Source organism: Sebastes fasciatus, chromosome 11 (assembly GCF_043250625.1).
Source record: "Sebastes fasciatus isolate fSebFas1 chromosome 11, fSebFas1.pri, whole genome shotgun sequence".
In the NCBI taxonomy this organism is placed as follows: domain Eukaryota; kingdom Metazoa; phylum Chordata; class Actinopteri; order Perciformes; family Sebastidae; genus Sebastes; species Sebastes fasciatus.
Window position 1 is genome coordinate 13,229,505 of NC_133805.1, and position 26,198 is coordinate 13,255,702.

Genomic DNA, 26,198 nt, shown 5'->3' on the forward strand with positions numbered 1-26,198 from the left:
TATGCAGAAAATATATTATTCTATTTTATTTATTTTTTCCCACAAAAGCAGGTTTTTAAGTTTGTGGATAATATCAAGTGGACTTTTGTGTTTAATGGGTTAACACTGCTGTCGTTTTACCTCCTAGGCTGATTAGTTGCGAGCAATGAAGAGTATTGAATATTGATTATTTGGCTGCAGAATTGGGACCCTGGGAAATGTGTCTCTCCACGCTCAACCCGCACGTCACTGACCCTGACATCAGCAAACCGCATAAATACCCGCAGCAGCGAGCGGTGTAAACACGACCAGACGGGCAGGCAGGCAGACACACCTTCATGTGGGCGCATCGGCACACAAACACAGCAGCTGGGAACTAAACAGAGAGAAGCACTTCAATGCAATGCCTCTTTATGTTCTATCAGAAAACAGGATAGTCCAGGATGTTACTTTACAGGTAATGATTTATATGACTTTATTCCGACTTTATTCCCAGAGCAAGTTTTATTTTGACTTTATTCCCAGAGCAAGTTTTATTTTGACTTTATTCCCAGAGCAAGATTTATTTTGACTTTATTTATTTTGACTTTATTCCCAGAGCAAGATTTATTTTGACTTTATTTATTTTTACTTTATTCCCAGAGCAAGATTTATTTTGACTTTATTTATTTTGACTTTATTCTCAGAGCAAGATTTATTTTTTACTTTATTCCCAAAGTAAGTTTTTCTAAACAACGCAGAAAGTTCTTGCACTTTTAGTGCATTGTTGGTTTTTAATAATGATCAACGACACTCTTGCGTTTGGAGAACTGGACTCAAACGTGTCTCAGCCTCTGCAGCCTCTCTCTGTCAGCCTCAACAACCACAGTGCGTTTCCTGCTCTCCAACTGGAGTCCAAGTCTCTGGTCACTTCGGCCACCATGTTCGCAGTGGGAGTCCTGGGCAACCTCATCGCCATCATCGTGCTGTGCATCTCCAAGAAGGAGCAGAAGGAAACCACTTTCTACACTTTAGTGTGCGGCATGGCCATCACGGATCTGCTGGGAACATGCTTCACCAGCCCGGTTGTGATCGCAACATACGTGGTGAGAAGCTGGCCTGGAGGAGTTCTGCTGTGCCACTTCTTCTCCTTCTCCATGCTCTTCTTCGGATCAGCTGGCATGTCCATATTGTGCGCCATGGCTGTGGAGAGATACCTGGCTATAAACCATGCGTATTTCTACTCGCAGCACATAGACAGGACCATGGCACGCTTCGCTCTCCTGCTCGTCTACCTTGCAAACATCGTGTTGTGCATCATGCCTAGTTTTGGTTTCGGGAGGCATGTGAGACACTTCCCAGGAACTTGGTGCTTCTTGGACTGGAGAGCGATGGATGCGCTGGGAGCCTGCTACTCGTTCCTGTACGGCGGCGTGATGCTGCTGCTGATCGCGGTGACGGTGCTGTGTAACGTGTTGGTGTGCAGGTCTCTGGTGGGGATGAACCAGAGGACCGGGATCGTGATGAGGACGGAGTCGTCGTCGTGTGATCCGCATCATCATCAGGGGGGGTCGAGGAGACGGTTCCCTCTGAGGCTGCCTTCAGTCGCTTCAGCTGCAGAGATCCAGATGTTCTGGCTGCTGATCTTCATGACTATAGTGTTCCTGGTCTGCTCCATACCGTTAGTGGTAAGAACATATATGGTGTTTTATTACAATTCAATTTATTTTATTTATTCAATTTATTTTATTTTTATATAGCGTCAAATCATAACAGAGAAAGATTGTGTGTGTGTGTGAGAGAGAGAGAGAGAGAGAGAGAGAGAGAGAGAGAGAGACAGAGAAAGAACGAAAAAGAGAGAGAGAGAAAGAAAGAAAGAAAGAGAGAGAGAGAAAGAAAGAAAGAGAGAGAGAGAAAGAAAGAATGAAATAGAGATAGAGAAAGAGAGAGAGAGAAAGAGAGGAAGAAAGAAAGAAAGAGAGAGAGAGAAAGAAAGAGAGAGAAAGAAAGAAAGAGAGATAGAGAGAGAAAGAAAGAGAGAGCGAGAGAGAGAGAGAGAGAGAGAAAGAGAGAGCGAGAGAGAGAGAGAGAGAGAGAGAGAGAGAAAGAAAGAAAGAAAGAGAGAGAGAGAGAGAGAGAGACAGAGAAAGAACGAAAAAGAGAGAGAGAGAAAGAAAGAAAGAAAGAGAGAGAGAGAAAGAAAGAAAGAGAGAGAGAGAAAGAAAGAATGAAATAGAGATAGAGAAAGAGAGAGAGAGAAAGAGAGGAAGAAAGAAAGAAAGAGAGAGAGAGAAAGAAAGAGAGAGAAAGAAAGAAAGAGAGATAGAGAGAGAAAGAAAGAGAGAGCGAGAGAGAGAGAAAGAGAGAGCGAGAGAGAGAGAGAGAGAGAGAGAAGCAACCACAATAATAGCACAGCAGCTGTAATAAACTAATATAAGTTGGACTAATAACAAAAATCAATAGTAGTGGATGTAAAAGAATGACAATACAACTATCGGAATTGATATCATTGGGTCGTCCTCATTTTCAGGTTCATACTTATATTTTGTGTTTCTACTAGAACATGTTTACATGCTGTAATGTTCAAAAACATTTTTTATTTTCCTCATACTGTCTACCTGAACACACCTGTATTCACACTCTGTCTGAAACGCTCCGTTTTAGTGCATTTCAACGGGACTGCAACAGCATTGCGTTGCCTGGTAACAGCTTGGGTCCATGTTTGCCTTGCCTTGTTATTAAAACGTTTTTCTGTCCATGTTTCTATCTGACAGGTGCGGATCTTCGTGAACCAGCTCTACGACCCTGCTTACATCGCTGCTGGAGGGAACCCAGACTACCCGGGCGACATACTGGCGATCCGCTTCGCCTCATTCAACCCCATACTGGACCCCTGGGTGTACATCCTGTGCCGGAAGAACCTGCTGCTAAAGGGCTGCGAGAAGTTGAAGAGGACAGTGGTCCGCGTTAAGGACGGCCGTGGGGACAACATCGGCTGGGTCGGAGGTCAACACTCGCCTCCGTCTCTGAACAGCAACGACACCAGCTACGCGTCATTACGCACAGCCAGCTACAGGAACGATGTGGAACACCATCAGGTGTCCAACAGGAATAAATCCTTTACGGACTTCGCAATGAGGCAAGCGTGGGAGTACGACACCGCCCGGGTCAACTTCCACCCGTTCAGCGTCGAGTCGACCGCAGTCCTCGGCTGTGAGGAAGAGGAACCACAAGCAGCAGCAGCAGCAGTTGACTCCAAACAGTCAGCTGCGGAGGCCGAGTCGTCTCCAACGCCGCTCCTCTCTGCGCACGTTAGGAAAGTGGACATTGTCACCTGCACGTTCAGCACACCGAGCTCATGTCAGTCAGGGAAATGCTTTTGATGAACATCTGTTGAACATCACTTTAGAAACGTTTCAAAGTCGGGCAGCTGCTTCATCTGTACAGCAAAATACTTTTTAATGTGAGAAAAGTCAACGCTGTCAGTGATAATAAACTCCGCACTATGATGAACACGTTTGATGGTTTTAAACCACCAAAGAGCCATATCAGCTTTAACGGAAACAAACACCCACAAATGAATGATGATTGTAAATCAATTACTCACCTCCTGTTACCTTGAATTCTTGAAGAAAACTTTGTTTTTCTCGCATTCCTCCACGGTGAACAAAGTCTTGGTGAATTAAAGTAAATGTTGCCTTTAACTTCAGCAAAACTAACATCAAAACATCTGTTTACAAATCTCACACAACTCGTGCAGTTTATCCAGACGTATATGCTCAGTACTTCCCAAACACATGCATCTTCGCTAAAACCTGACTATTTAAAACACTTCTGCATAAACAGTCTCGCGCTATTATATTAAATATAAAACATTTTTTTTGCTGTTGTTAAACCTGGACTCAAATTTATTTTAATTCATCAAGACTTTTCTCCATTTTTTACCTCCACCAAGGCCGAAGGAAGTTATGTTTCGTTGGTTTGTCTGTTTGTTGGTTTGTCCGTTTGGAGGATTACTCCAAAAGTTCGTTATGGATTTTAATGAATTTTTTTGGAGGGGTGGGGTGTGGCACAATGAACAATCAATTAGATTTTGGGGGCAATCCGAGGGGAGGGGACGTACATCAAACCTGCCTTGGCGGAGGTCTGCGCTCTCCGAGTGCACTTCTAGTTTGATTATGCGTTCACAGTGGAGGCACGCGAGAAAAACAAAGTTTTCTTTAAGAATTCAGGTGAGTAATTGGCCATTATGCTACAAATGATAATTTTGTGGGTGAAGTGTTCCCTCAAATGAATGAAACACTGGAAACAGCACTGAAATCATCTCATACATCAGCACTGGGTCATCCATCTCTTTTATGGGATTTAACCTGCTGCACATATGTCTCTAAATTTAATTTATAGGCTTTATTTTAAGGTCAAGTGATCCACTTGAGGATCTAACACAAGTTTGATGTGCATTTGATGTCCAACATCTTCTTCATATCAACCAGAATGTGTGTCCATTCAGGTGACATCCAGAAAAACACATGGCCCCAACCTGCTACAACTTTAAGCTGTATGTGTATGTGTGTGTCTATATTGAAGGGGCAGGGTGTGACGTTGTGGGGTCACTATGGGTGCTGGTACAAAAGCTGGATTGTCCTCTAGCAAATTGAATTTGACTAAAGGCTGGGATCTGATTCACTCTATAATAAGACTTAAAGTACGCATACTATTATGATTTCCAAAGCATGGAAATTTAAACAAAATATGATCATACCCCATGGGTACAAATAAAAGCTGTGACACTCTAAGAGTTTGATACACTGATCCATATGTGCCATCCGCAATACATGTTTATTCATTATGTGTTGTTCTTGTTATTCATACTTTTAAAACAAATCTACATGCTGCTAATTTACTGTGTCTGTGTTGCATGATGCAGGGAAAACTGAATGTAGACCTTTTGAACCTCTTGTTTTATATTGCACATTTGCATATAATGTTTTGATAACAGCCAACGTGAACATATCACCTTTTTAAAAATAAAGAAGAAAAGGACTATTGCTGTAAGCTGTTTGTTGGATGTGTTGGTGGGTATGTGCAGAGAAATAAAATGAGACAGAAGAAGAGAGCACACCTCTGAGTTCTACCTGTTCTGCTGGTTTAAGATCTTTAAATCAAACATTTTCTCAGTTGAACAGACAGGTGGCAGGAGAGCGACTCTCTCAGTTCAAACTGGTTCGCATTTAGCTGTTTAGTTTTAGACCAGCAGGTGGCTCTACAACATAAAAAGTACCCTTTAAACTGAACTGGGGAAAAAAGTAGTGTGGTTGATCCTGCTCACAGCAAAAATCATTATGGAGGTCAAAACCCTTCTGAATCCATGTAATCAGTAAAGTAAACAATGATAACAAGATGTATATTAAAAAACTTTATTCCCTTAGAGGATAATGCCATACAAAAATAAAGAAAACTTTATAAAATAATAATAATAATAATAATAATAATAATAATAATAATAATGTGACATACTGGAAGTGTGTAACTGAATGGAAATCACCACTTTAAGATTGTTTTCTGTACATACATTCTGGACATTGAGTCTGTTTCCATGACGCTGTGGAAAAGCTGATATCACTACCCAGCTGTCAGACTCAAATATGTGAGGTGCTCTTGAGAGAAAAATATTTATTACGTATACCACATCGTTTCAATGTAGGTCAATTTGTTTCTGATATCTATTTTTAGGATTTTTTCTTTTTTTTTAAATCTGGGATGAAATGTAAAAGAGAATTTGAGCTTTTGAATCGTGTTTCACTCAATCACTTAATTAATTTAAGAAATGCCTATTCAGCCGATTAGACTGTTGTCAGGCTCTAAAATAGGAGTCATCGGTCGCTTTAAGCACCATAGATGTGGGTCAGTAGGGGCCTAATTCACCCAATAGTAGCTTTTATCATCTATTCACATAATAAGTCACGGAAAGACGGAATAAAAGAAGACGACAGCGACCTCTAGTGACTGTAGTAATTATGACGGGAGCAGAAGAGGAAGTCAGGCGCTGTTGTACAGACAGCTGGTTCACAAGTGTTAAGTTTCACTTTCACTTTTGAAATGTAGTTATTTTAAGCCAAAACACGGTGTTTTTCCCTAAACTAAACCTAAAAGTGGCTTTGTTGCCTAAACCTAAAGAAGACTTTTTGTTTGTGATCAAAACATTTTATTCAGTTTTAGGTGTTGAACGTGTTGCTTTTTAAGTTTCACTTTCGCTTTTACAACATAGTAGGCCCCAACTGACCTGTGCTTATAGCGACTGATAACGCCTATTTAATGGCCTGATAAGTCTAATCGTGTGCCCTATTGCATCCAATGTAATGTCAGCTGTCCAGACCGGGTTTATGAGGCGTTGGATAAATGTGAAAATGAGCACCTTTAAAAAAAAAAAAATGAAAAAAAAAATGTACGTAGCAGAAGTAACTGTCAACATGAAATCTGAATCTCGGCAATAAATAGATATTTATCTACAATATAGAGTTAATAAAAGCAGCTCTCATATGAAGCTATAATAAATAAATAATTTATCAGAAATAAATATATGTTACTTTTATACAGTAATACATGAAGATGCATGGCATCCATTTGGCTGAGTTCACCTGAACATAGAAACGATACAACGTAATGTCCCTGTTTTTATGTGGAAAAATAATGATATACTTTTGGGAGGAGCTTCACTGTGAGTAATAGTGAACATCGTAGCAGTCTTTTTTTTTTTGTTGTCAGAATATAAACACAGTGTCCGTCCTTTTTTATGTTTCTTGAGCTTCAGCCTTCAGGTCTTGCCCATATAAAATCAAAATGTTCACATATAGAGTCTCTTTTATGTGTATAAACTGGAGTACATTAGTTACCAGTTATTCAGTTGAAAACAATTCACTCTTTGAAGACGCAACAATAAATCCAGACTGTGATTCCCTGATGACTTCCCCCTCCATCTCTGATTCTGCCCTTTGACCTCAATCGTCCAGCTGCACCCAGACCTCTTCCTCCTCAACAGGAGATACACCACGGGATCCGTCACTTCCTTGCTCTGTGTGTGATACAGCGCCACCGCCTGGCTCTTCCCTGCACCCGGGCCTTCCTCACCCTGAGCCTCCTCTCTGTCCAGGATGGGTGACACCCCTCCTCCCCGTCACCTTCTCCCTCGTTCACGTCTTCAGCCCATACACATGCAGCTGGCGGCCGATAGCGACTGGATGGTCCTCCACGTGGTCTGGGCGTCCATGAAGGAAACCGGCTCGTACCGGTCGGGCCGGCAGCACGGGTGGTTGCTGACCTTGCGGGCGGTGCGCCGGGGCAGCGAGCCGTTCTCCAGCAGCGCCTTCAGCGCCAGGTCGTAGTTTGTTCTCAAAGACTGGCAGGAGCCCACGCAGAACTTGAAGAGGACAATCTCATCCGAGTCGAACCCCAGGCCCAGGTCCCGGACCTTCATCTCTCTCTTCTCCACGCGGCAGTCCCTGCTGCTCTGCTTCGGCTGCCTGCTCCTACCTTTACCCCTTCTATCTGCTCTTCCTGTCTCTTCCTCTTCCTCCTTTTCTTTCTTCTTCCTCTTCTTCTTTTTCTTTGGCGATCCATTGGGTGTAGGTTCTGAGGGGTCAGAGGAGCGTGGAGAGCGCCCCGCCCAGCGACTACTGGGATGGTCATCCATCTCATCTATTACAAAGGGGTCTAGAATGGAGAGCAAAGAGGAGTGGTAGAGAGACAGAGTAACAATGAAAATTAATACTTATTCGGGAAATTATGAGCAATAAAGTGCAAATTATCTACAATTTCACTTCTACCTTTTAACTTAAAGTAACTTCTCACCCTTTAAATATCATGTAAATACATTTTGATGACAGAGATACATAGCAGATCCCCGGGCTCATGCCCTCTTTCTACTCTAATACCGTCTGGTGAAGCAGATGTGCTGTAAATTACACTTTCATAAGAGCCTCAGTACCATATAGAGCGTGCCAAGTGGAGTAAGGGTCGCTTTGGTCTTCCTGCTCCTCGTCCTCCACCACCTCTGGCAGCGTCACAGGAAGCTCTCGCTCCTCCTGGCCTGCCAGCAGGCCCACGGCGTGGCCCGAGTCTGATCCCGCACCAGCAGAAACGGCTTTCATATGAGCTCCTTCCACTAGGGGCAGCAGAGAAAGGAGCACCCACAGCAGCACCTATGGGAGACAGGAGTCGCATGTTAGCTGACACAAAGGAAATCTGAAGCTAAAAGTTAGCATAATGACTGAACAAAAGAAAGAATAAAGCCAAGGATTGCTACCAAGGCATGGAAAGTCACTAGCTTTTTCATTCACTGGTACTTTGTTTTTGTACTTTAATAATTCTGTATTAATTCTCAGGGGCAGAGCAACAAGCTGTAAACATGACATTATATCATATTATAAAGCTTAAAAAGGTTTTCATGATGTGTCCCCTTTAAGTAGATTTTTAATGACACATTGTTCTCAGCTATTTCTTGGAAGTTAAGAATTACAGTGGTGGTGATGGCTTTGAGCTCTCTTCTTTTTCTTACAAAGAAAAGATGATCACCACCAGAGGAACTGGCTGTTTGGTCTTTTGCTTTCATGGCGACCGTGTACTTAATAACAAAACTAGAAGTTGACAGAGTGCTTTACAGATATGAACAGATAAAGACAATTAGATAATACTTAAGCCTACAAGAGTACAATAAACACACATCTCTTCAAACAAGCTAAATCAGTGCTTTGTGTTAAGCCCATTCCATCAAACGTGATCTCACTTACTCTTCAGTAATACTGAAGTTAAATAACTCGGCTCTCTTTCCGCCCTGGATCAAGCTTCGTCCACTGGCTAAATATTTAGCAATGAAAGCTCCGCCGCTGACATGGTTTTATGGAAAACTCAGTCCTGAGCCTTGTGGAGATGGATTTCATTAACAATTTATACCTACACATAACTCATCCTGTGGTTTATAGTCGTCTGTACAGTGGGAATGAAAAATGATAAGGCTAGGTTATTTGCAGAGATGGTGATTTCATTATAAGGCAAGAAAGATGGAGATGGAGGAAGAGATGGAGAGAAGAAGAAGGAGAGGACATTTTCAGGGTGCTCTTTTGGCAACGATGCCTGTTTCTGACAAACCTTGGCCTTTGCTGATATGACAGAGGTAATCTCCTGTCTATCCTTCCTCCGAACCCTCCATCTGGTCCCACCTGGAGAGAGAGAGAAAGACAAGAATGTAAGAACAAGAACAAGGCTTCACTCTGTCAACTTCCCTCCTCCCAGAACTCCCCTTGAAAAGGTTAACATAAACTAAAGGCACAACATGCGGGCAATATGATGTCTACGCATTCACAATTGTCCAGATACTGTAAAAAAGAAACAGCCCCGTGGGCCCCTGAGCAAGCCGACATGTCACATAAATCACGTCCTCCATGCATGTTTGTTGCTGCTTCAGTAAAAGACCAGTGTTTGCTGTCAGCTAGCGTGGCCAGTGTCGGCTTGTCGGTTCATACATCCATGCAAACAGCCCCAGTCCGGCAACAAAAGGCGGCATCTGCGATATACACTTGTCAAAGGCATTCTTCAGGGTTATTCCTGTGGCAGAGGTACAAGCAGGGGGAACCAGGCATAGCGAGAGCACTTCGCGGAGGTCCCAGACAAGAAAACCACAGAGATTCAGGACAGGTGATAAGAAGTGTCACGGACGCAGATGTTTATATATAGTACGTGCAGTGGGGAGGATTGTGATGCTGGCTGCGGGGCAACCACACATCCCGTAACATGAGGTCATCAGGTTGTTTTGTGGCGGAGGTCAGAGCATCACGTACTTCAAAAACGGGTTTACATTTTCCTCACCTATCTACAGAAAAGTATTGCTACAGGAAAAGTCAGAGGATCACCAAAGTCACTAGGATATATCCTCTGGACACGATGGACATCTGTACAAAATTACATGACAATCCTTTCAATGGTTGTTGAGATATTTCAGTCGGGACCAAAGTGGCAGACCAACCAATAGACCCTTCAGTTAAGTCCAGTGGTTTCCAACCTTTTTGGCTGGTGACCCCTTAAAATGATGAGGACCCGCTCCCTATGTAGATATGAAGGGTATATTCTTATCCAATGAAAACACAACGATCTTTGGTTCAGGTGATTATACACTTCTGAAAACATAGCTGTGAATATTATATTCCATTTCTGCCAATAGATCCCCCGAACTGTTACACATTGTTCCTTTAAATCTGCTTTCCTCGTGACCCCTCATGTTTATCTTGTGACCCCTTGTGGGGATGCCGACCCCCAGGTTTGGAAACACTGGTTAAGTCCATAAAATGTCAGAAAAACGCGTTGTAAATCTTAGTTTCCTTTGGCCTCTTAAAATGTATACATCATGTTTCGCTGTTTGTATGCTGTCTTGTCTGCCTCTTTTACTTCGTTTCACTTCTCTTTTTCCTGTAAAGTACTTCTGTATTGAAAAATGCGATACAAATAAAGTTTGTGTTCTCGCTCGCTAATCAACCCATCAATTCAGCACTGATGTCGGATCTGTTTAAATCTGACATGAACCATTCCTTTGAAACAGCTCTCTGCCCACAGATACCTCCCATCTTTGAAACCGCATCTGTCATCTCTGAGATGCTTTGTATAACCTCGGCGCTGAACTACAGCAACACTGTTCACCGATACTAGCGTATTCAAGCATGTGTTTGCAGATCTCTCCGATATGTAGTGTACCATGTTTATGTAACAGTCAAAAACAATCTCAGCGGTTCTGTCTGCGCAATGAGATGGAAGACTGACAAAAGGTTACAGATCACAGGTCACGATAAGACCTGTTGATGCGTTTATGCAATGTTCCAGCTGAAGCGATCCAGTCGAGGGAAAGCACAGTTACAGACGCTGAAGGGTGGGAGAGGGAACAAGAGGACGAGGGGAGAAAGAGTGAGCATAAATCAGCCACACAGACAGAGTGCACGCCACCGCTGCAACTTAAAACCAAACTGTGCCGACTCCTTGGCCCTCAATATCCCTCCGTCTCGGAGCTGATTTAAAACCAGTGCGAGGCGGGACAGAGGAACACAGATCCTCGCTGGGTCTCAGGGGAGGTGCCATTCTGAGTCCCTAATGCCACAGCTGGGAGTGTTTAGCCCCTTTTAGATCAGCGAGCTGGGAGTCCACGCGGGCCTGTCTGCTGGTTCATTTCACTCTGGCACTCTGGAGCTGTTTACAGCCCGACGCCTCCAGCCTTTTCTGGGATGAGGAGGGTGGGGGAGTAGAGGACTGGAGAGAGGGAGCGGGACACTGGTCCTGAAGAGCTGCACACTGACAACAGCCCACTGACGGTGTGTGTGTGTGCACAGTTTCAGATCCAACGGCGTGCATGCGCGTGTTTTGTACGCGTGTGTTTAGAAAGCCGAGCATGTGTTCCTTCCTTGTTTGGCTGATTAAAGCCTTCGGTTTGTCCATCAGGCTGGATGTCTGCAGCGGGGAGAGTTCTTGTCACCTTCCATTTACGTTGTTGGTCCTCTGTGCCCCAGTTGTTGTTCACAGTTAGTTAAGTGGGAAAGCCCTCCTGAAGCAAGTACAACCCATAAAGCCAGAGCCTGCTACTATTTCCAGAGCTTATTCTGTTTAAGTGCTTGGAGAGGATGTGGATTTTGTTTGGGGGATATTTACGAGGTAAAAGAAGCTTTAAAACGGAGGTTGCCAGCAAAAAAGTAACATCAGTTCACTGAATATCAAGAAAACACCGAGCAGCACTAAAGCAGAGAATTGCCAGAATTCGAGCCTTCATTTTATAACCATGATATCAACCTTAAGCCGTAAATATGTATTTGGTCTAAATTGAGTTAAGACCAGAATCTGATTTTCTGACATCTGTTCAACCATATTACAGTATATTAGGGCTGTGTATTGGCAAGAATCTGGCAATACGATACGTATCATGATACCGGGTTTACGATTCAATATATTGTGATATATTGCGATACTGTAAGCAAGGCGATATATTGCAATTTTTTTTCGAATCAAATTTTTAGTATAAAGAGCACACCAGCATATGCATAAATCCAGAGTAAAAAAAAAAAAGTTTACTTTTTTATGCAATCAGAACGGTGGGATCTGCAATTGCATTTATCACAGTCACTGTAGCGTCCAACATCATAGCACTACTTTGAGACGACACATACACTGAGAGGGCGCATCTCTATGCAAATGACATGAAGTATTGACTGAGTTAATCTTTGCATGTAAACTATTAATCAAAAATTGATAGTGTTTTTGACAATTGATACAGTCACTAAATATAACATATTTTACCCTACAGTGTACAGTATTTACCGGGGGAATCATATAAAATTAACAAGAAATAGAAAACAGAGGTAAAAACTAAACTGCAGTGACTGCACTCCAGGTAATAAGGCTAGCTGATAGCTAGAAAGCGAATTTACCCACATTTTCCTACTTCCTCTAATTCAAAAATACATCTTAGTAATTCAGTTTTAGAGTAGCAGTAGCCTAACTGCTGTCTCTGCAGCCTCTGACTCCAGTGATATTCCCATGATTTGATGTGGTTAAGCTACCTTTAAATCACATATTTAAATGTATTTCATTTAAAGGTACAGTGTCGGATTTAGTGGCATCTAGTGGTGTGGTTGCAGATTGCAACCAACTGAGCACCTCTCCGCTCACTCCTCCTTTTCCAAGACTGCAGTAACGTGAGCCGCTGAATGTAAAACTGTGGTAACGCTGTTCACCTCGCTCAGAGGCCATCCTTACCATAACAACACTACTTCAGACAGCGGCTGGCGGTACCACGGTTTAGCACTCTGTGACTCACTTTACTGCAGTTTCACAAGCGTGTCAGAGAACTACGGTGGCCTTCAGGTAACATTAAAATGTGTAATGCTCTCTCTAGAGCCAGTGTTTGATTTGTCCGTTTCTTGGCTACAGTAGAAACATGGCGGAGCAACATGACGGACTCCATGAAGAGGATCCACTCCCTATGTAAATATGAAGGGCTCATTCTAAGCTAATGAAAACATAATGATTCGTAGCTTCAGGTGATTATACACTCATGAATCCCCCGAAATATTACACACTGTTCCTTTAATATTAATTTATTAAACCAGCTCATTTCCCCTGTGCCCTTTAGATTGTCCGAACAGATCTAGAGGTTTTATGTAAAGTCTGTCACAATGATTAATAATCAGCCTTAAAGGTCTTACAACTTATATACTGTATCTGTTACACATTTGACAAAAAGCATTCAAACTTCAAACCCTTTTTCTCAACATCACCGCTCTCTGCCTTCGTAAGACTATAAATAATGCATTAATTCCATGTATATTACTTTCAAAGATGTAATTCAGACTTTTATTAATACTGCTGTTTTCAACAGAGACACATCTTTGCTAAGAAAAGAGGCACGTCGGCACAACAAACGTGGTTCTGATTAGTGATCTCGGTGCCTACTGTATATTATTACGTCCTCAGACTGGAGCGTTTGCCCACAGAGCCTCCATAAACCTCTCACCTTGTGAAGAGAAAAAAAAGAAAGAAAGCTCCGAGCTCTCCGGTGTTTTCGCCTCCCTCTAAAAGCCAAACTTCTCTGATAATGACCTCCTATTAGAGACGCTCTCTGTTCTCCGCTGTGCGCGCGTGCACGTGTGCATGTGTGCGCGAAATGATCTGACCTCCAGCTTTAACCTGTCACTGCGGCGGCGCCTGATTGCAGGAGCGAGGAGAAAAACAAGAGTACAGTAAATCACCTCTGGCTCAATAAAAGACACCTGCAGTGTAAGAGGAGATGCAGGAGAGAGAGAGAGAGAGAGAGGCAGAACACCAGGAGAGCCGTCTGATCACTACCAGACACAGAGAAACCTGCGGAGGTCCCACAGAACGTGATGATATCTGCTGAACTTACATGTGCCCCACAGCTCTGCATATATGCATCCAGAGCAGTGGGGAAAACTTGTTTTGTAGCTTTAATCTTGCTTGTGTAGCGCTATATCTACAGTGTTTGATATCTTTTCAGAAATATGTCATACAACAGGCTTCAGGGTTTAACACCAAGTCCTCAAATTCTGACTTGTTGAATGTTTTTTAATCCTTATCTGAGTGACGAAAAGTCCTCTGGGACAAATTCTTTGGACTAGAAATAAGCTTTTTAAGGCATTAATATGATGTCAAGGAGTCGTGTTTTCCTTCTCTCTACTCTCACCCCCATCATGCTTCATTTAAAGCTTCATACACATCTTTTTCTAAATGTGCTCTCTTCCCCTTTCCGACTAAAACAATTTCACTCTTCAGCGGTTAACGACAGCATGCCTTAAGTATGCGAGGCAGCCACAAAGTCAAAGGAGGAAAAGCCAGAGGAGGAGCGATAGAAAGATAATAATAAAAAAAACATGATAAGGAGAATTAAAAATAGAAAATGGCTTATTGTCCAGGGGGAAAGAAAAAAACTGTGAGAAAGATAATTGAACCTGTGAATGGGAGAAGTCTAAAAGCAGAGATAAGGTGAACAAAGGGAAGCGAGGGAATTGCAGAAAGAGAGCGCAGACTGAAGCCCGGTCAGCCTGTAATCCCATAATCCCTGGCAGGCAGGCAGGATGTAATTGCTCGTTAGTGCCAGTTTCCACTTTGAGGCCTGTCACTGCTGGAAAACCACAGAGCGCCGGCGAAATGAGAAACAGATAGCGGGTCCCATGCCTCGGTTCAGATAGGTGGGGTTAGGCCCCCCCACCCTAACACCCCCAAACACACACATGTGTGTATGCTTTTCTGTCTGTCTGCTTCCTTTTTCTTATAATCCTCTCTCACAAAAACACACACCCCACCTTTGTCACTTTCTCTCACAGTTTCAGCACACACACTTTCACACACACACACACACACACAGGGGGGCCGGGATAATCAGAGGTGTGGACACCACACAGCCTGGAGGAGGATGGCGAGGAGAGGAGAGGAGTGAATCTGTATGACCTCACCCCTCTCTGTGTTTCTCCCACCAGGAGGTTTTATTAACCGACTTGACAACATCTGAGCCTGTAGGTGTCGGAGATTATTTCAGGCCAGTAAAGAGAGAAACACGCAGGGAGGGAAACTGTGGTGGGCTGAGAGGAGTAACCTGTCAGGAGCAGGGTGGTTTGACTCCAACTATCAATCAGTCTGCCGGTTGATCCACCACTTTGGTCCAGACTGAAATAACTCAGCGACTATTGGGACGGATTGCCTTCAAATTTTGTACAGATGTTCGTGGTCCCCAGAGGATCAATCCTACTGACCTGTATGATCCCCCTGACTCTTCATCCATCACCACCATCAGGTCAACATTTCAATCCGTCCAATGGTTTATAATCACACACCTGCAAAATGACATTCCTGTCAGCCTCAGTTGTACTTTGCGTTTAGTACATTAGCAAATGTTGGCATGCTAACATGCTAAACCTTTGCTGTGTGTGAATTTGCGTACTTCTGTCCTTACACTTTTGAGTGCATAAGGGCGTTCACATTGAGAAGTATGGCAAAATGCAGTGCACTCTAAGTACCCGGATGTTGTCCTCAAAACGGTCCAAACGTGGACACTTCTTACACTCAACAGTCGCCATCTTTGCTACATAGCGGAAGGGAAGGGGTCACCAACCTCTATCAAACTTGTGAAAATGGCGGGGGAGGAAGCTGCAGCGGTTGCGATTGCAGCGGTTGCGATTGCAGCGGTTGCGATTGCAGCGGCGAAAACCGAGCTTTAGAAAATGAAGTAATACATGTGGGGGTTTTTTCACTAAGTTTATACATGTGGGTTTTTGTTCATTAAGTACCACTATAGTCAGATAGAAGCCATTATTGGGTTGATTTATCCGTCTGAATTGAATTATTGCAGATACGGCGAGATGCACGTGGCTGATTACCACCAACTGATCGAACAAGCTTCCAGCCGCGTGCAATTTGAGACAACACTACCCTGTTGAAATTCACGCACTACACAACTAAGTACATACTGCTAAACATCAGCATGTAAGCATGCTAAAGTTGAGTGAGATCAATCTCTTTAAACTACATCACCACACTTCCGGCAAACTTTTTCAGTGCGTTTCCTGTTGCCGCGGTTGGGTTTACATTATAGTTAATGGAACGCCCGGTGCGTTTCATACATGAAGGGTGCCTTGTATGGCGGTACCGAACGCGGCCGTGAAAAAGCCTCGGTATTTGAAGCCCTGGGAATGAGAGCGGGCGGGGTATTTCCCTCATGAGATGATGAAGACTGAATTAGAGCAAAAAGGAGAGTGAATACTACACGACTCCGAATGACTAACATATTCGCCATATAAACTTTAGAACGTGATAATATGTCAATGATGTGCTTACAGCTTGTTGCCCCCAGTTAGCCAAAAATAAATAAATAAATAATGCATCTTTAAGAAACATCTTCAATATTCTGGTGATCATCTTGCTGATTATCTTGTGCAGGAATAACTAGCCACAGATTATATGGAGAACAATATGTCTTTCAAGCCTCTTTGCCTGTAGGGTTAAACAGCCCGACCTGGACCTCATTAAAAGTACCTATTAGAGGCAAACTTATTGGTTGCCGAATGATAAACACGAGTGATCAGTGATTTACTCCGCTGCTGACCCTGCAGCCTTCTCTCCAGAGAAACGTGTCTAATGGTTCTTCAGAGGGATAAATGAAGAGCTTTTAGTGGAGAACAATGTGTTTGAAGTGTAACCGTTCTGGATTAACACTCTCACGCGTGCAGGTTCGAGTTGCCAAAAGGTGTGACGGAGAGTAACTGCAGGTCATCAAAGCGCCGGGATCAGCGGGTCACAACAAGCTCGATAAAATGCGAGTTTCCGCGGGGCATTAAAGTGCCGTCTGTGACCAGCACGTTAACCTCGAGCTGCAGCCCTGATGGCTTCATTATTACGGCAGACAGAGAGAGAGAGAGAGAGAGAGAGAGAGAGAGAGCGAGCTGCTGTCATCATCTCAGCCACCAAAGCCACCTGGCTCCACTATGGAAACATGTTCTCACTGTGAAGTTGCTGGAGACAAACCCCAGAGAGGTCACGGCAGAGGAAATTGACCGATATATAACGGGGATATCCAAGTATTTGACAACTAAATGGAGTTGTGAGTCCTGAAATTATCTTGATTTAGCATGCTCAGATATCTCAGACACGCCCCTGATGTTTCCCGCTGACTGATTCCAGATAAGCAAACGTTTCCTTTTATGTTTCTATTCTTCCACATGCCTTACTAATCACACACTGCTTTAGTAAATTTGCCAAATAATAGCTGTTGCACTCTTGTCAGTAGGTGTCAACTCCTGCTCTGGCTTCCCTTGAATCACCACACGACTGTTTCCATCAATCTGTCAATAACATTTAATTTGAAGAAAAGGAAAACCGAACTTCTGATTGGATTGTTTTGTGACATCATCTTTGCATGTAAAAACGGATGTGTGGTGGTGTAAGGAATGAAATAAACAAAGTGGATTATCTGACATCATCTATTGATTTGTGAGGGGGAAAAGAAGTGGATATGTAGCGTGTTACAGCATGTAGGGAAAGCATAAATTCTTTTTTTATCAATGGCATCCTGATCCCAATTCTTGGCAATTAAATTGCTGAATATAAAGTTATTATTAGCAACAGGAATGAAGGCCAAACTATGCACAACCAAAAAAACTGCAAAGCAAGGACAGACAGACGATTCCAGTAGGAAGTGTAATGAGCCTGCTGTAGATTTTCCACATCAGCTGTAACTTCCACGATGTACAACGACCTCTACGAGATTAACCGTGCAGGGTCACTGGAAAGTTTGGCAAATGTGCAGTTAGCACTTATTAGCCACATTAAAACCCACAATGCAACTGACTTATAAGCATCATGTGACCCAATCAGGTAAATTAGACGGGACACCATCATCCACCGTTTTCCCATGAGTGCTGCGATGAAGACATCCTCCTGACGCGATGCATCTGTGTCCTCACCGTCTCGCTCTTCCTCACTTTGTTCTTCCTCGCTAAGGCAGTTTCCTCATGCAGTGTCCCTGACCCTAATAACCCAAATTCCTGCCTGATTAAGTTGGTTTTAAAAGGGAGCCACACAGAGAGAGCGCTTGGGTGAGCCTCGCCTTAAATGGGAACACATTTTAGTTGCCGTGTTGGAGCGGTGATCAGAGGGTAGGATTTCACTTTCCGGTGTTTGTGAGGAGGACGACGGCGCTTAAAAGGCCGCAAAGACGACAGAGGGAAAGAATGGAGAGGGATGAGGATAGGAAACACGCATTCAACGCAGACAAATTTTCTATAAAAACACACTTTGTAAAACTGATATTCCAATTACAAAGAGGCTTTGCACATGCACACAGAACCCCTCACCTTTCATACAAAACCACAGTCACCCGCTGAACTCCCCTCTCCCACCCTCGCGACCTTTTCCTGCTCCCATCTCGTGTTGTTATTTCTCCAAATTAAGCCCACACTGAGCCCAGGAGTAGCACTCAGAAACGTGGCCATCTGTGACACACACACACACACACAGACACACACACATTGGTCATTATTAGTGTGTCTTGTGGGTGAACCAGCGCTCTCCAAAGTGTTTCCGTGTCGCCCGCTCTCGCCCCAGACAGACTGGGTTTAATGACCTGGCCTGATGGTTCAAAGCAGCCATCAGACGCTATGATTAATGAATCTGACCCGCTAATTTCAGAAGAATACAGCTTATTGTATCAAAAAAAAAAGAAAGAAAGAAAGCGCTCTCGCAGACACAAACACCGCGCTGGGCTAGTTAACATTCTTCTGCATTTTCGAGAAAAAGTTGTTTTAAGGAGGGCGATTTTCCGATAAGGACAGGAGTCCGCCTTACGTTTCATCAGCGGCTCCGAAAGTATTAACTGCTGCTTTGTTCTAAATCATTTGAGCTGTTTGAACTTGAAGAAGCCAAAATGCTCAACAACAACAGAAACAATTCGAGATCAGAGACAGGAACAATTCCCTCGGCGTACTTACACGAGATTGTCCACTACGCTACGAAAAGCGAGGACCTAGAAAACATAAGTAGCATGGGAAGCATTTGTCTGAAGGAATACATCTAACAAATTGAAATTCCTTTTTGTCAGATCATGCCTCCTTCAATTTGCCCTGAAGGAATCACTGTGGTTGGCTGCGTACTCTAAGCACTTCCAGATTGAAGCTGCCCTGTGGCACTTCAGGTTGCATAATCAATCTCTCTCACTGCACTCTCTCCATTAGCGGTGCCGGGACAAAACAACCAGAGTAACGTTACACACCGAGGCCGGGACACAGCTGAGGCCACACGTCCATCTTTTAATGACAGATTTCCACTAGTCTGAACGGACTGCGCCCTCCTTTACCTGCTGAATATGTCACTGCTGCTATGGAAGGAGAAAGGTGCTTGAATCTGTCACTGTGCTTGATGATGTGTGTGTATAATTTTGTACCTATAAGCTACCTGTACGTTTCACCTTTTGCATTGAACTCCCTTCCAACTTTCTATTTGTGTCAAGACTTTTGGGGACCCTCGGGTCTTTATTGTTCTCTAGTGGGTGCTTTTTACAGACCAATTAAAGTTATATTACAAGACGTAGGACTTAATCTGATTTTTATTATGTCTCGTAACAATCTATATATGAATGAGAATGACTCACCCTGAATGTAGCCTACAACACAAACAATGCATTATCAGATCTAGAAATCAAGCATTATAGTAAATTTGGTTAAAGGAATCCGTCAATCAGCAGGGAAAAAAACAACGCGGTAAAACTTGATAAACAAGTATAGCTTTAGTGTAATGTTTGCTGATAGTTGACAACACATTACTGAGTGCTCTTACAATCTCATATTACACATACTGGATGAACAAGACTAGCTGAACCTACACTGCACATGCACTCTTTGTGCCAACTTCCTTTTTTTACAGAGTGACGTAGAACAAAACAACTGGATGCCTTTGGTCTTGTCGAGTAAACAATATTACAAACACATTATTAAAGTTTCAGTGAAGAAGTCAAAGCATAGATGATTCTCATGCTAGCTGAATGCTGAGGGAATTAAGTGTCATTTAGTCAGGCTAACCTGTTAATTTTAATTATTTAACTCATTTACAATAATCCATTAATGTCTTTCTAACTATACGTTTGTGTTGAAAAGTATATGTTTTGGGTGAATACTGAATATTCATCCTTAGTTGTTCAACATTTAAGAGAAACAGTGGAGTGGGGAGTGAACGTTAAGGAGGTCTCTTTTTTTTTGTCAATATAGCTAAACATGTTTTTTTTTAATTTGGTTATAAGGTGTCCATAAAACAGAAAGGCTATTTATGGGTGATGTTAGGGCTTGCCGATATGGCCAAAATCTTCTCGCCCGATATCTCGATAACGATATACAGTATATCATGTTTTCAAAAATGAACAAAACACTTTCGGGTGAAATTATAGAGAATAAATAAATAAATATTTCCAGTTATACACTGACTACGTTTACATGCACGCACACAAATACAGAGTAATTAGATTAAGACATGTTGTTTGATTTAACTACACTGAGGTATTCCCGTAAGCAGGATTCTTGGTGTTGAACAATAAAGCTGAATGATTGAATGAAGGAATGAATGAATGAATGAATGAATGAATGAATGAATGAAATCCTGCACACTGCTGTTAGAAAACAATACCCACAATTCATTTTAACCAACATTTGTGTTCAAAGTGAACCTTCGCCAATTATTCTCCACCATTATTATGTCCTCAGCTGTACAGTGTTGTATTCTGGGTAACGGAGTTTAAAGGTTGGAGAAGCTTGTGACTGGAAGGTTGCCAGTTGGAGTCCAGTTTGTAAATGGTAATGTGGTATAGTGGTAATGTAAAGTGTGATGTAAAAAACAAAGCCGCAATCTTCACATGATTTTCCCTCAAATGTCAGATTTTCTGAGAAATGTGCTTGTTATTATCACTTTAGACGATGTAATTGAGTATCGCGATATATGATTCTATCACGATATGATAAATTATCATATTGAATTATCGTCCAGCCCTACGTGAAGTTGCTGTGTTCTTTGCTGTATTAAAACCAAACTAAAGCAAACAGAGCCTCAGTGCCATTTTAATTACTTAACACCAAGTCCTGTCCAGCAACACAAGACTGAGAAATGAAAAATCTTGAAAATGACGCCTTCTCAAATCAAGAAATCTAAGCATTATAGTGAATTTGGCTAAAGGAAGACAAGGTCAGCAGAAAGAGACAGCATTATTTGGTTCTAAACATTGTTCTTTATGGTTTGCTTTTTTCCAATTCGTTCCCCTTGGTGAGGTACATGTCATGTTTTTCTTGGCAAATTTGATGAGAAAGATGCAATCTTCCAGCATTGAGGGGTTTAATCCTCAATATGGCTCAGAGTCTTCAAGTATATACATGAAAGTAATATTTGAAAGCTTAGTGAGTAATGAAGACCAGCCTGTTTACAGCCACAATGGCTCTAAACACATTTAATAGGATGTTTCTATATAAATGAGCGGCTATAACGATGACTTATTTTGTCGTTTTAATTACGAGCATTCTCTGTGAGTCTGACTATCGACACAGAACAGCACAAGAGCAAGAAAGAGTTAAACCCATAACACCAACAAACGGCACGCTAGCTCTCGTAAAGCCACATGCCAGTTAAAACAAACCAGACCACACATCAGGAGGCTGCTAGTAAAGAGAACACGCCGGCCTGCTGTACCTGACCCTCGGCGGGGCCGCTGACCCTGTGACCTTTGACCGCAGGAAGTGAAAGCTGTGGCAGCGTGACGGGGGCGTGCGAGATGCCTGAAGCCGAGGCGACTCTCTCATGTTCCGCCTGAGAACAAACTGGCGATTTTCGAACGACATGAGTAAAGAAAAACAAGGTTGTTTCACGACATGATTTCACACATTTTACAGGACGCCTGCCGGGGATGTGTGACATGTCTCAGGTGATGCCAAAGCTCTCTCACACACACACACACAGACACAGATTCACCAAGTCCAACAGCTTTGAGATGCGAAGAAGAGACGAGAAGTAAAACATAAAAAGCAGGATTCAGCTGTGAACATCAGAGGCCTGCCGTAGTCCGACTGACTGAGCCTCGTCTGCGTGCATGAGTGACATTGTATGTACATGACTCAGTGAGTCAGAGGGCCATTGAGTCAGAGAGTAAGTATGAAAGTTCACTGACGCATCGTGCCGTTTCTTTTACATCTCTGAGAGGACAAATTGCACATTTTGGGACGGAAAGTACCGCAAACTGGAGCTGTGAGCGTGCTTAAGATAAAAATCCATCCAGAGTTCAGAGTGAGTTCATGTTCACGAAGCTGAGGCAGCAGCAACAGCTTCATCCGAAACTGAAAAGAAAAGTGCTTGACGTCCAGCACGTCAAAACACCTGAAGCTTAGAAGACTTGATCTGCCCGCCCCTGATCCCCTCACAGAGCTGTGTGTGTTCACGTATTACTGGTGTTGTGGGGACATACATCTGTTTACACAATCACATTGTGGGGACTCGCCTTCCTTTTGGGGACAAAATGCACGTCCCCATAAGGTAAATCATTACATTTTAGGGTGAAGACTCAATTTAGGGTTAGGGTAAGGTTAATAGTGGTTAAGGTTAGGGTAAGTCTCCAGGAAATGAATGCAAGTCAACGTAATGTCCTCTAAAGTGATGGAAACATGAGTGTGTGTGTATCCAGCACTTTGATATTTAGATTTGCAGCCCACCACAGAGGAGGGTCACACTGGAAGACTTCCTGACTGCCACTGTTTCCTCCTCATCCACAAGAACATGCACACACACACACACACACACACACACACACACACACACACACACACACACACACACACACACACACACACACACACCATTACAGTCACTTTGATTTATATGTTTCCACTATTTGGAGTCACCTCCTCCTGGCACCTTGTAAACACTTCAGACTGTAAATGAGAAAAACTTCACTTCATAAACCACAGAAAGCAAACACCTCCATCACCATCCTCCTCTTCCCAGACATGCATTTCACAAACACTCCCAATAAACAACTGAATTAAGTCCAACACTGAATCCAAGGCACAGTGACCCCTAAAGAGTCAGAAGAGCCTTTAAAACAGAAGGGCAGGTGCGTGCAGGGAGGTTTGGAGCTCATCAAAAAAAAAAAAAAAAAAAGCAGCTGATGTGAAAAGAAATGAAACATCAAACAGCCACGTGAGTGTTGTCACAGCAAACATAAAGACAAGAGGTCTGCTTTCACAGCAACATGTACAGAGAGTCTGAATGGCTTCTTACCAGCAGCAGCTGTCCTGTGCGCATTCTGCTCCAAGTGCGCACCGGAGAGGACAGGAGAGACGCTTCTTCTTCTTCTTCCTCTTCTTCTTCCACGCTGGGCGCAGCTCATGTTTTCTGCTATCCATACGCTGCGATGCGTCATGTTTTACACCTCACTGTCACGGCTTGTAAGTGTTCAGAGCAGGATGTGTCCACTGAGGCTGAAGCAGACATGAAGAATCCATCTAAAGCGGTTCTGCTTCAACGTGACGAAGAGGCGCCTCCTCCTCCTCGGTTTTTCTTTTTACGCAGGCCAAAATCCAAAATGTTCTCTGGCCGGTGTCCTGTCTCTGGCTTCTTTGTAGTCTCAGCACCCTGGATGGACAAGAGCAGAGATACAGACTGTTAACCTGCAAAGCTAAAGTCACATTATCCCCAACCCCTCCAAAAAAATCACAATATCCCCTCAAAAAAAATCACATTATCCTCCCCAAAAAAATCACACTATCCCCCCCCCCAAAAAAATCACACTATCCTTAAAAAATCACATTATCCTCCCCAAAAAAATCACATTATCATCCCCCCAAAAAATCGAGTTTTATAATGGCTCTTAAAGTTTATTTCTAACAAATGTTCAACAAATTTCCTGAGGCAAGTGTTTTATAAAAATCAGATGCCTCTGTGTGAAAATTAATCATGGCTCATTTTCTTCATCTGTCACTATGAATGAATGAAAGACTGTATTTCGAACATAAAATAAATAAAAACAGATACAAAATAATAAAAAAACAAGAGTAATAGTGTCCTGAAAAGGAGTATAGGTAGAAGTAAAACTTATATTTCCCTATATCCCCTTTCTCACTTCTCTAATAACTCATAATATATCATAGAATGATAATATAATATAATATATATAAACTACCCCAGATTTATTTACATCCCAAATTAAATGAACAGCATCCCCAAGTTTACTTATCTTGTTCCCAGAAAAATCCTGAAACATGTCCAAACTCCATTGGATATAAGAGAAGTTATAACAAAAACAAAGTCACATCATCCTCCCCCCAAAAAATCGAGTTTTATAATGGCTCTTAAAGTTTATTTCTAACAAATGTTCAACAAATTTCCTGAAGCAAGTGTTTTATAAAAATCAGATGCCTCTGTGTGAAATGAATCATGGCTCATTTTCTCTTAATCTGTCACTTATCTTGTATCCAGAAAAAATCCTGAAACATGTCCAAACTCTACTGGAAATAAGAGAAGTTATCTAAAGAAAGAAATGAGTATTTTAAGAAAGAATACGAGACCAAATGACTTGTTAAGATGGACGGAAAATAAACTTTACAGCAGACTGCAGCGTGCAGAGCGAAGCCTATATAAAATCTAATGAGGCAGAAGTTTGTTTGTGGTGACACCAACTCTCCAACACAAGTCAAAAATATTCCTCCTCAATATGCTCCTCTGGCTGACGCACATCCAACCATCGTTTAATGAAATGAAGCCAGTTTTTCAGGCATGACTTCCCTCTCCTTACCTCCAGCAACCTGTTCAGTCTTGTCTCCAAACAGCTCGTATGGTTAATGAGTAAATATCACCGCGGGAAATATCTCACAACACAACTCTGCGTCACTTTAAAGGAGTGAAATCAAGGTCGATAGAGGAGCAAAACGTCAAGAGGAGAGACTCTCAACCTCATTTAATCTCGTTTCCTTCTTTTTACGCGTCAGCTGCTCTTAACATTTGAATATGGTGCTCAAACTGGAAAAACAAACGCAAAATCTAGTTCTTAAATATAAAAAAGTCCATGCGTCACGACGCCTTTACGCAGCAACACTCCAAGCTTCTGTTTTTCCTCTCTTTTTTTTTTTTAAAACTCTTACTTTTAGACTCAGGTATCCAGTTATCAGAGACTGCGCCGCTCCGGTGTCTTCTCAGGAGTCTACTGTCTTCTCAGGAGTCTACTTACTACTAAACAATGTCTCCAATGCCTCGCAGGACTGGAGGCGATGCGTAAAAAGCGCTCCGCCTGTCAGAGACTCAGTGAAACCGGAGCGGTGGAGGTGGAGGTGGATGTGGCCGCCGCGCTGCACAAAGTGCTGTGATTTTTCTTCCCCATCCACACATAGCTCAGATGTCTTTTTGTTCCTGCGCTGAGAGGAGGAGGGAGGGAGGGGAGTGATTGTCACACAGCAGGACAGGACGGTCATGTCATGGAGCGGTTCTGGAGGGGGGAAAAAATAGTTCCAGTGGAAGAATGACAGAGTGACATCTGTCCTTCAGTGTTTACACTCCTGGATGAATAAATGTCGAGTGTTTCCCCATATTCCACTTGTAAGCGCGCACACACACACACACACACACACACACACATAGAGAGTGCAAGCATGGATATGCACACATATACACATGCATGGGTGGATTGTATGACAATGGGCCCCTGGGCACAGACATGTAACCCCCCTTCTACATAGGAGCAAGACATTCAGGCTGAAAGAGACACAAATGACTACAAATTACTACAAAAGACGTAGGCGTGTCTCTTTGTTGCCAATTTGTATCTCTTTGCGGTTGTTTTGTGTCTTTTTGTAGTTGCTTGTATCTCTTCATGATCATTCGGTTTGTGGTTTCGCATCTCTTTGTGGTTGTTTTGCGTCTCTTTGTGGTTGTTTGTATCTTTGTGATCCTTAAGTCTGTCGTTCTGCATCTCTTTGCGGTTGTTTTGCGTCTCTTTCTATTTGTTTGTATCTCTTTGTGATTGTTAACTCTTGTTTTGCATCTCTTTGTGGTTGTTTTGCGTCTCTTTGTGGTTGTTTTGTGTCTCTTTGTAGTTGTATCTCTTTGTGATTGTTTAGTCTGTTGTTTTGCATCTCGTTGCAGTTGTTTTGGGTCTCTTTCTAGTTGTTTGCATCTCTTTGTGATCGCTT

General features: G+C 42.7%; 2 protein-coding genes across 3 annotated transcripts; one reads left to right on the plus strand and one right to left on the minus strand.

Annotated features, from left to right (window-relative positions):
- The first annotated feature begins 585 nt into the window (after positions 1-585).
- Positions 586-5,223, plus strand: ptger4c (prostaglandin E receptor 4 (subtype EP4) c). The gene is made up of 2 exons (XM_074650857.1): positions 586-1,646; positions 2,733-5,223. Exons 1-2 carry the CDS (start codon positions 759-761, stop codon positions 3,339-3,341), a joined length of 1,497 nt encoding a protein of 498 aa, XP_074506958.1. The 5' UTR covers positions 586-758; the 3' UTR covers positions 3,342-5,223.
- Positions 5,224-5,360: 137 nt separating this feature from the next.
- Positions 5,361-26,054, minus strand: artnb (artemin b). Of its 2 annotated transcripts, none has more exons than XM_074650866.1 (5): positions 25,155-26,054; positions 23,296-23,649; positions 9,103-9,173; positions 7,943-8,156; positions 5,361-7,668 (listed from the first exon to the last, which is right to left on the minus strand). In XM_074650866.1, exons 2-5 carry the CDS (start codon positions 23,435-23,437, stop codon positions 7,157-7,159), a joined length of 939 nt encoding a protein of 312 aa, XP_074506967.1. In that variant the 5' UTR covers positions 23,438-23,649; positions 25,155-26,054; the 3' UTR covers positions 5,361-7,156. The 2 variants fall into 2 exon arrangements, with proteins under 2 accessions (XP_074506967.1, XP_074506968.1); XM_074650867.1 differs by having other exon boundaries at positions 24,809-26,054.
- Positions 26,055-26,198: the final 144 nt, after the last annotated feature.